The sequence below is a fragment of the Besnoitia besnoiti genome, chromosome III (genome assembly GCF_002563875.1).
Source record: "Besnoitia besnoiti strain Bb-Ger1 chromosome III, whole genome shotgun sequence".
In the NCBI taxonomy this organism is placed as follows: Eukaryota; Apicomplexa; class Conoidasida; order Eucoccidiorida; family Sarcocystidae; genus Besnoitia; species Besnoitia besnoiti.
The window spans coordinates 1,411,688-1,422,018 of record NC_042358.1 but is presented as its reverse complement, the minus strand read 5'-3'; the positions used below and the strand labels follow the sequence as shown (position 1 = coordinate 1,422,018).

At 57.8% G+C, this 10,331-nt stretch overlaps 2 protein-coding genes across 2 annotated transcripts; both read left to right on the top strand.

Annotated features, from left to right (window-relative positions):
* Positions 1 to 3,145: 3,145 nt before the first annotated feature.
* On the top strand, positions 3,146 to 3,841 carry BESB_045140 (uncharacterized protein; the record flags this gene model as incomplete). The annotated part of the gene is made up of 2 exons (XM_029362965.1): positions 3,146 to 3,148; positions 3,398 to 3,841. The coding sequence occupies 2 exons, from the start codon at positions 3,146 to 3,148 to the stop codon at positions 3,839 to 3,841; spliced, it is 447 nt and encodes a 148-aa protein (XP_029220331.1).
* A 1,994-nt stretch (positions 3,842 to 5,835) lies between these two features.
* Positions 5,836 to 9,276, top strand: BESB_045130 (uncharacterized protein; the record flags this gene model as incomplete). Its single annotated transcript, XM_029362964.1, has 1 exon — positions 5,836 to 9,276. The coding sequence occupies one exon, from the start codon at positions 5,836 to 5,838 to the stop codon at positions 9,274 to 9,276; it is 3,441 nt and encodes a 1,146-aa protein (XP_029220330.1).
* Between the last annotated feature and the right edge of the window lie 1,055 nt (positions 9,277 to 10,331).

The following is a 10,331-nucleotide window of genomic DNA, read 5'->3' as shown; positions in this document are numbered from 1 at the left end:
CTTGGCGAGCTGCTTCAGGGGCTTTAGAAGAGTGCCTTATCAGCCCCGCTCCATTCCCCCCCTCGGCCTTCTGCTAGACGACAGTTCTCGCGCGCGACTCCCGCCACCGCCACTATAAGCATCCCCCAGCAACCCAAGCTTGACGGAGAGGAGACGAAGCACAGAACAGCGAAAAGCCAGACATACATGCCGATTCGACAGGAAATTGGCGGAGAACGAGAGACGGAGATGACGTGGAGGACGCAGAACGAGACGCCTCGATGGCTGCGCGACTAGGACTGAGGGGAGGTCGACGGAGAGCCAGGGAGACCGGAGTGTGCATAAAAGCAGGGAAGAAATCCGCAACAGGCAGGCCAACTATAGAGAGGAGGAGGAAGCGGCAGGCAACCAGCGGGTGAAAGATACAGGCGAAAAAAGCCACGGAGGACGGCGTGCGGAGGGGCAGACGCGACGATGACTTTGACCGGTACAGTCGACGAAGGAACTTCCCTCGCGCTTGCTAGATGCAGTTTCGTCAAAGCAGAAGACGTAGCACCGACACTGATCGCTAAAAAACAGCGGGAATAGCTAGTTCATCTGCGACCCTCGAGAAGCTGGCAGTACAGTGCGCAGGGCAGGATGCTGGCGCTCCAGAGCGCCTCGATTCGTCGCGTCACAGTCGTGAGGAAGGGCCGAATAAAAACCACCGCGACAATACCCGAAGACATACGATGGCGAAGAATGCCCGCCGACAGTGGCACGAAGGCGATGAAAAAACTTGGCCAAGACGGAGGCCATGGGAAGGTCGCCCTCGACCGAAGCGAGACTGCCGATGGCAGAGACAAATCCGAGAAACAAGACGTATTCGCTGGCTGGGCGATAGAGTCTTCCTCAAAGAAGCACGACGGAAGGCAGCAATGCAACGCTCTCCAAAGAGAAGTGATCGGATTCCATCAGCAAGCGCGATGGCGACGGCCTGATATCGATTTGATGCGAGGTTCCGTCTCACAAGGACACCTAGCGACGGGTGTTGAAGGGGGGCGATTTGTGGTCGTTTTGATCTCGACTCAGAAAAAAGCTTGAGAAAGCCACGATGAAGGGGAACTTGCAAAAAGATGTTCCCCAAGCCACAAACGGCAGAATGCCTAATTCTTTCAAGGCCGAAGACACCCGGCAGCCCGTGTGCAGGGTCGCGCAAAGCCTCACTCGAAGGCCGCCTCCGGCATCCACCAACACCGGTGTTTGCAGACGAATGAGTGAAGCAAGAATACGTAAATGAAGTGCGAGCGAGCATGAACGAAGTTCGGATCTTCTCTATGCAGGTCAAGAAGAAGGCGGTGAAGGCAAAGATTCTTCGCAAACGTCCACCAAGGAGAAAAATCAGTCTCCGGTGGAAACAGGAGGGGGGTCCAAGACACACCGCTTGCAGCCCCGTCGGAGACGTCCGCCTGGGGGGCTGGTTTACACGAAAGAACTGGGCGGCAAGAAAAGTCAGCAATTTCAGAAGAGAAGACATGTCCTCTATAGATGACAGCACATTCTATCCGCTAAAAAGAAAGCGACCGCGGAGAGTAATGTCTCCAATCTCGTGGCTGAGTCACTGTTGCTCGTACTCGCAGAGGGAGGTGAGCGTGCCGCGACGCGTAGCCGTGGCGTCACGGGACCAAGTCAAGAACTGCAGCGGAGAAAAAACGGAAAAGGTCTGCGGGGCCGTCGAACTATCGAATGCCTTGTAAAAAGTGAAGAAAAAATGTTGACTCTCGGTGGCCTTGGGGAAACCAACATGTCTACAGAGAGGCTCCTCGATCGACGGGAGGGGCGGTCAAAGGCTTGCCAGAAACATGGCATACCACGCGCGTTGGCGCGTGTAGATAGAAACGGAGACCTTTAGCAGTCCGCCAGTGTTGTTCAGGGTGGTAGATGGACAGGAGAGGAAGGCTGGATGCGTCAGAGCGAAAAACAGTGTAGACAAAACGTCGTGGCGGCTTCCGGCTTCTCAACCTCATGCGCGCGAGGACTATCGTATCCTATCGCACACCAATACAGAGCCAACACGGCAGACGCGAAGTGCTTGTCCCCATGGTCTCCCGAGAGCGCTACACGAACTGAGGGTTCGACTAGACCGCTTAGCGTGCCGAACGAGGTTGCGATGCCACGAGGCATCTGCGAACTATTTTTAACTCCAACTGGTCTGCAGAGACCTCCGCAGTCCGTCCTACTGGGCAAGAAGAGCGATAAGGCGAGCGCGAATTTGTACAAAAGCGGCAAAACGCGCTGCTGAAACGGCGCACATTATTAAATCTTGGGCAAAATGCAACTGTCCACCAGACGACGGGGATAGGCCGCGGAGCCGGTCCCACCACGTTCCCTGATACCTAGGATGAACCGTAAGCCTTCCCTCTCGGTCCGACCTAAAACGTCTGACGGCATTGTAAGCTGTACCAGTCTGGATACGCTGGAACGGCAGCTACCCTACGGCTTGCATATCTGCAAGCGCACTGATCAAGTCCAGAGCCAAACGACCGTTGCGCCGCTGTCTGCCATTCCGAGACTTTAAGGCAACCAGATGCTGAACATAGTTGTAAAAGCGCAGCAGCATCCAACCGTTTATTCCACGACAGCGTACCAAAAAAGATGAGGCACTGTCAGTCTATCGTCGGCTGTGTGCCAGAACATGTCGGGTCTTAACATAACACCAATCGCTTCACGAGGGCGAGGACCACATTTTTTAAGCAAATCAAAGCACTGCGGTCGAGGGTCAAGACACACACCATCAAAACCTCTTAGAATAGCATAAGTAGCTCCATCACAAACGTGTGCGTGATCAAGTTATTTCCGGTAGCTTGCAACCGACCGTAGGGGGGTTTAGGAGACGCGGGGGAGGGCGGTGCTTCAGGCGCCCGGCTGACGGCTAAGAAGAGGAGAGCCGTAGCGAGGCAGGGTCTGCAGGTGACCACGAAGCTCGGTGGAGACTCAGCGGGACCTGGAGGAGACGGTGCGGCGCGAGCAGCTGCGGCAGCGTCTGTGGATTCTTCGAGGAAGGCAGGTCAATGCATGCTTGCCAAAATAGCGGAGTTGGAGTCTCAGATGCTGTTCAGCGCGCTGCCCAAGATGAGAGGGCTTAAGGAGAATCCAGCTACAATGCCCCTTCTTAGCGCGATTTAAAATGGTGAGATCCTGACAGTATATCTGAGGCTGATATCCACGCCCTGCAAAAAATAGAGTATGTCCCTTCAGAGTTGCGGCAGTCCTACACCTATTTGTCCGAATTCATCAACACCGCAATTGAGACAAGCGCTCAGGCCCTTCTGGGCAAGCACGCGCCAAAGGGCAAAAACACCGGAAAGCGAAAAAGGGGCAGCAGGAAGACGCGTCATCTTCTGAGGATGACCCTCTTGCGTTTGCGCTATTCATGCAGTTCGCAAAAAATATGGTTGCTTCCACGAAGGACCAAATCCGAACCCTGGCTATGATTCAACTTGAGACAGTTTTCGATACTTTAGGTACACTTGTGGATGTGGCTGACGCGAATGAAATCGTGTCTTCGGCGTCTATCCTGCGGGGGACGCAGGCTCGTGAGGAGGTAGTACAGCGGCTACATGCCTGGTACAAGACAACGTCGCTGAAACTCCGAGTCCACGTTAACCAGAAGCTTCTCGAGGACAACCTCAGCGCAGAGGAGCTGAAGCTTCAACACACACTATATTACTATGCGACCGAATTCGTCATGAAATCGATGTTCGTCGTCGTCGGGTCTGTGATTGAGGAAGTATGGAAATCGGAAGATAGAGAGCACCCACTTGCGGAAGCCGAGGCCGCGCTACAAGGCTTACCACTGGCAGCGCCCTCCCCGAGAGTATAATTTGGGATAAACGGGTTTATGAGTCCATGTATTCGGAGTATCGGAAATACCTCAACTCCGATGCGCCTTTTAAGGTACAGTCCCCCGTCCTTTCCGCAAAAGAACAGACACAACTTCCAGAAACCCTCGCGAACGAGAAGTTATCGAACGTTTGAGCCTCTAGCTCCTTTTCAAGCCGACACGGCTGAGCCGCCATTTGTCGCAATGTTGCATCACTGAGACGGAACCTGTAAGCTAGTCTGGCAAGACGCGCTCATCAGTGTGAGAATTGATTACCAAGGTCAACAACGTGCCGTGTCAAGAGGCAATCACGACAAGCAGCAGCGGCTGAACGGCGGCTCGGACTACCGCCTAGGGACAATCTATTTCAACGTGCAGCATCGACGTGCAGTAACTTGACGCGCCCAAGTCATATTCAGATCAGGGAACCAAGCATGCTGGAGATTTGTGAGGCCGCCGACGAGTGGCTCAAGCGGGGGTCATCCCGGGCCTCGTTGCGTGTCAGATATACGTGTGGAGCTGAAACTACTTTGTCCTGATGTTAGCACCACTCTTCTCAACTGCGAGCGTCTTACATATGTGGAGGAGACTGTATGTGGTGGCTGGCAGTTCGCTCGCAGTGTCGACGAAGGTACCGCACAGCAGCACCTTCTGCTGCGAGGTTGCCTCAAGACCTCATGGCGACCAACTAACCTCCATTAGTGACTCAGTTGTGGGCGGCGGTGCTGAACCGCCTAGTGAACCCAAGTGAAACGCCGCTTGAAGTGGGCGAGGGAGGGGGTGTCTTCTCGGATCGAGGGGAGCTCCAGAGGGTCTACGCTCCCTGAACCTATAGTTGTAAGCGCTCTCAAGAGGTGGGAATATTTCGGCTGCAGTGTTTGTCAGAATAGAGCATCCTCTTGCCGACGAGACTTGCATGCGTACCGACGGGGTAGCCCACACTTTAGTTTCAGGAGTGTGCAAGCAGGTCCGTGCACGGCATGAACGCGTGCTTGTTCCCGCCACCGGTTAACTAAATGTAATTCAGCCACGGGCACACGTAGGAAGACGTACGTTCGTGCGCACGCCGCTAAGAGACCCCATGCAGCCATGGCGGAGCTCTTTTGGGGCCACCGCGAAGGTGGGATCTCAGTTTGGCTGCGCGGGATGGCACCTGCCTCCTCTCCAGAGCCCCCCCTCAGTGTCGAGTGTCGCTCGGCACGCTTGTTGCCGGGGTCGCGGGATCCTTAGCAGACGGCGGTGCTTGTCAGCAACCTAGAACGACGTAATAGAGACTCCGTGGCGAGCGGGCATTTGTTGAAAAACTGTGCCTCTGTCCTGACCCGCAGCTCGAGCAGACTCACGCCTCAACTCGGCGGATGTCTCCGTTCGTTTAGCCACTGATGCGTGGGCAGTTGGAGACGCGGCTGTCAAGCGGTCGCGCTGCCGCGCACCGCCCGGGTGGGGCAGACCGGATCCCGCGAGCCCGGCAGCCGGTGTAGCCGGTCGTAACAAGGCCTATACGGAAACGCCCTGTGAAGTTATACGTATTTCCAGAGTGATGTTGATGCCGCAATCTCTTGTCCTCAATCTGGACTTTCCGCGCATCCTCCACGCTTGCAGGTGTACCCGGAGGAATGCAACCCTGTCGTGGTCGGCCTTTTCTCTGCCGTTGACTCGAAGGACTGCGGATACTGCGAATGCGTTTCTCCTTCGTAAGCGTAGCAGCCCCATGAGTTTGAAGGGCGACACGTGCGTGGCCTCGTGAGATCCAGTATAGGTTCATCAATGTCAGATCTGCTGCATGTCATCACAGTACACTACCGCTACACGTGAGCTGAGCGGCTCTGTGGATTTTACCCCATCAGCGAGGACGATGTTCCACCGTGTTTGACCGGCGGCTGCGGCTCTTTACCGCTGGGTACATTGCGAGGGAGAGGCCACTCTCGTCGCGGGTCAACGCTGTCTACAGACGAGCGAGAATCGTCGCGTGATAGCGGTACCGGGTACGAACAATGGCGCAGTCACCAAGAGACTTCACGGCATCCGCGCCTGGTGACAAATTTCAGTATGCTGACGAAAAGACAGATGCGCACAGTGACACCGGCAGAGACGAATCTTTTAGCAGTCACGAAATGGCGGCGTTGGCACCAACGGAATCCCGCCGGCGGGAGCCTGGTGTGGACGCCGGCGAACGCAAACGGGAGGCCGTAGACACAGAGCGTGAGGATCTGCAAGGTTACGCTCTGGCCCGTTCAGAGTTTATGTCCGCTGTCCCTTTGGTCAATCCAGAGACGCCTCAGCACTATAAAGGGACCAACAAGGTCCGAGGGCGACTATCTTCAGGGACTGGAGGAGACCCGCGGGCGAAGCGACTTCCAAAAGCACTGGCAACAGGCCGGGCAGGCGTCAGGCTCCTGTCCGCCGTCGCAGTGACCGCAGTGTCCGTCGTCTTGGCTCGGTACGCTTTCCTCTGCGTACTCCGCGTCCCATCTTCGCTTCTGTCCGCAGACCAAAACGCGTCTGTTTCGGTTCGCCGCCTCGCGGCCGGCAGCGGGTGGGGGCAGCCGCCCGCCTCGCCGCCCACCTGCGACAATGCGGCGCAAGGTGGCTCGGGGCCCCCGCCGCCCCCCCGGGAGTGGCCGGCCGGTCACAATCCCCCGCACCCAGTGCCTAGGGATGTGCCTGCAGCGCAGCAGGAGGCGAGTGAATTTGAGTCAGGGGAGCTCGGAACTGTGGAGGGAGACGCAGTGGAGCTGGAAGAGATTGCTAATACTCTGAGCGCTGTTGTCGGCAGGCTCTCAGTAAGTCGCGGCCACATGAGGCACGGCCTGAATGCACTTTTCACCACCTTGAGCAGTGTGATTCCCTTGGTCGATAATCTGAGGAATGCTGCAGCAGAGGTCCGGCGGCAGAAAGACTCTTCGTCAGGCGCGGCTAGTTCGCTGGAAGAAAAACTGTCTGCGGATGCAGGCCTCCCGCCAGGCGCAGCGTCCGCTAGCGCGGATGCTGCGGAGGAGCAAGGGGTCGGTTCGCAGTCAAAGAGCCCTGCAGGAACTCATTTCCCGCAGACACATCCGGAAGGTTCACGACACGCGGCAGACTCTGCCGGCATCTCCCCTGTCCCTCGTGAGTCCTCAAAGCCGGATGTTCAGCAAGGGAGCCTGACAGGCAAGCACGGTGGCGCTGCAGGTCAAGAAGACGCCCTTCTCTCTACAGGGGTCGCTTCCGTCGAATTCCTGTTTGGCAGTGACGCGGAACCTGCCAAGGCCCACGAGGCGCCTACCAGGCTCCCGAGGCTTCCTCCGGGCACCCTCGAGACTGGAGCCCAGTCGCAACTTTCGACCGACCCCCCGGGTGCCGCCGGTCCTCTGAGCAGTGATGAACTAGGCCTGAGGTTCCTGGACCCTACTTCACCCCCTGGACCTGAACACATGCCACTGAGCCCGGCCTACGAAGGAAGCGGTCTGTCTTCGCACAGTCTCTGGGGGTCGCGCACCCTGCTCGAGCTGATTTGGGGCCGTCCACACTCCGCCCCGTCGGACTCTCCCAAAAGAACCGAGGCCGAGACTGGATCGCTTGTGTCATGGGCGCATCGTGTCCGCCACGGGGCTCCGAAGAAGCCTCCTGCTCCCTCAGCCGCCCCATCAGCGCCTCCGGCACAGCCCCCGCGACAAAGTGGCGCCTCTTCACAGCCCGAGCCCCAGAAGTCCAGGGATTTGGGGGCGAGACCGAAGACGCACATGCAGCAGTCCCCATCGACGCAGGGGAGCGGCAGAGCAGGCGCGTCGCGCGGCGGCTCGAGAGGATCTTCGGGCAAACACGCAGCGGGCGGAAAGGACCACGCTGCGGGCTCCGCAGCAGGCGGGTCATCGTCATCGGGTTCGGGGTCTGGCGGATCGCGGCAGACGCAGGCAGCGGGGGCCGGGGGAAGTGGCTCACCTCCGCCACCGGGAGGGCGGAAGGGCGACGGCGGTTGGTCGCAGCGCGGCGGCGCTGAGGGCGGAGCGAAGGACGATGACGAGGGTGATCAGAAGGGTCAGAAAAGGGACAAGAAGAGCAAGAAAGCGAAGAGCGGCAGAGATGAGCCCGGGCTGGGAGCGGGCCGTAGAGGACCACCCGGAGGAGACGACGACCCGGCGGCAGGCGGGGCGGCCGGAAGCGTTGGAGGCAGCGCCGGCGGCAGCGCGGAGCCGACGGTGTCGCAGGAGGGTGCTGCGGGAGGAGGCGAGGACGGCAGCAGGGCGGGCCGTGGTGTTGGTGGCAGAGAGGCGTCGGGAGCGAAAGAGACCGCAGCCGTTGGCGAGGAGGCGCAGACAGGAGACGCGGGGGAGGGCGATGCTCCAGCCGCCCCGCTGACGGCGAAGCAGAGGAGAGCCTTAGCGAGGCAGAGTCTGCAGGCGGGCACAAAGGCCGCTGGAGACTCGGCGGCATCCGACAGACCTCAGGAGACCTCGGCAAGCGGCCAGATCTCAAGTGAGGCGAGTGGCGGCCTGGAACCGGTTCTGCAGGAGATTGAGGCATTAGAGGCTAAGGTTGTAAAGCATTTGGAAACCCTTGTTGAGGCCCTGATGGAGAAAGCGACAACGAGGAATTTACTGCTGGCACTCGAAAACAACGATGATGAAGATATCGGTCTTGATGAAGAAACCATGCAAGGTTTGGAAGAGATTGAAGTCACTACGTCAGAAATCTGGCAGGCCTGTTCGCACTTCTCGGAACTCGTAGACGAAGCTAATAAAAAGGTTGTTGAGGCGGTCGTGAAACAGCATTCCAAGAGTAAGAAGCGAAAGGCGAAGAGGGGGGAACACCCCGCGGGTTCCTTCAGTGAGGAAGACGTCCTTAAGTTGGGGCCATATATGGAGCGTGCTAAGAAGATGAAAGATCGTGCCAGGAAGTGGATCGGCAAGATGGCCGGTTTCCGCCTGCGATCCCAGGTCAAGCGTATGGTTCCTCATTGTCAGCCGTTTGAGCTTCCCGGAAGTGAGCAGTCTGAGGGGTCGCCCAGCCGGCAGGAGACGCGTGAAGCGACACTTGAGAGGATGATGACGTGGTACTCAGAGACGGTCACGCAGCTCAGAGCACTCGTCCGTCAAGACGCTGCCAACGTCGAGAACCCAGAGCGCAGAGCGCAGATGGAAGAGACTGGCCATCATGCTGCACGTTTAGTCGCAGTGTCGGCGATCCGGAGCCTTGGACAGTCGCTCCTAACGCAGTGGAGGCAAGACAGTACGGCCTCTAACGCTGCTGCGATCCAGGGGCTGAATGACTTGTTGAATGGCTTTTCCGATGGCGTAGATCTCTACAGGAACCTATTCATTTTTACGTATGAGGTGTTTCTAGCGACCTTCCACAAAGATGCGCCTTTCCGAACGAATGCGCCATTTCTGTCGCCAGAGGAGCAACGAGCTCATCAACAGGCCATCTTTCGAGCCGCCGTTTTTGAGAAATCGTGAAGCATCCGAGAGGGTGTGCGGCTGTGCGAGTTGCCGTCTCTCCAACTCCACCCGGAGGGGGAATCCGCGCTTGTCGGGGGCAGTAGCGCGAAACATGGAGCGTGCATGATGACGGCCGTGTGCTTGCGGCCGCCATCGGCCGACTGTACTGCTTTTTCGAAGCCTGCCAGGTCTGGGTCGCCGCCTGCTTATGGCAGGGCACACCCTGGGCGCTGCCGCGGACCGACGTGTGAGGACGGTTTCGGGGTTGGGGCATAGCAGCGCTGTGTCTGCACTGTTTGCGGTGAGGGTCAGCCGGCGACAGAGTATGCACTCAACCCCGAGACACGTGTCATCGACTCTGTATTGGATCTATTTTTGCTCGGGGCACGCTTTCCGGCCGATGCGCGTCCACGCTCCAAGTCCAGTTAGTTGATGGGGCGCCCGCTTTTGGGTATGCTGCGGAGGTTTGAGAGTCATGTAGCTGAGCAGAAAGGGGGGTGTTACACACACCTCCTCTGCGTTGCTGCCAGTAGCAATTCGGGTGTCAGTCGCTCAAGATGCGCTCCCCGGGGCGATCCTTGCTCGTGCGAGAACACGGTCGCGTTCGCTAATGTGGATCGTCTGCTGGGTCACTTAGGCGCCGGTGGCTGAGCCGAATGTGCAGCTGTGCGCCACTTTTTATGCAACCGCCGTCCTCGTCAATGTCGATAGGACTCCTGGTCGTGCTCTTGACGGTGTCTGTTGACGTGGTCATCCAAGTATTCGCATTTTGGAATGCCACTATTACGTCAATCATGTTCGACCATCCCCCCTGCCATTGTTGTGTGCATTGTATGAATGGGGTGCGACTAAGTGGTGGGACCAACGTCGAGGACTGCATTTTTGAGCCTTCTTTTTCTTGAAGTTCTAGCTTTGCGTTACCGTTGTCTACTGGCCCAATGCACAGAGCGGACTCTCGGACTGTGAAGGCGCTCAGACGTTATGATGGAACATGTAGCGTTCGCGCGGAAGTTCTCGCCACAAATCGAAGTAGTGCGGTCGAGGGTCAAGAGACACACAAAACCTCTTAGAAT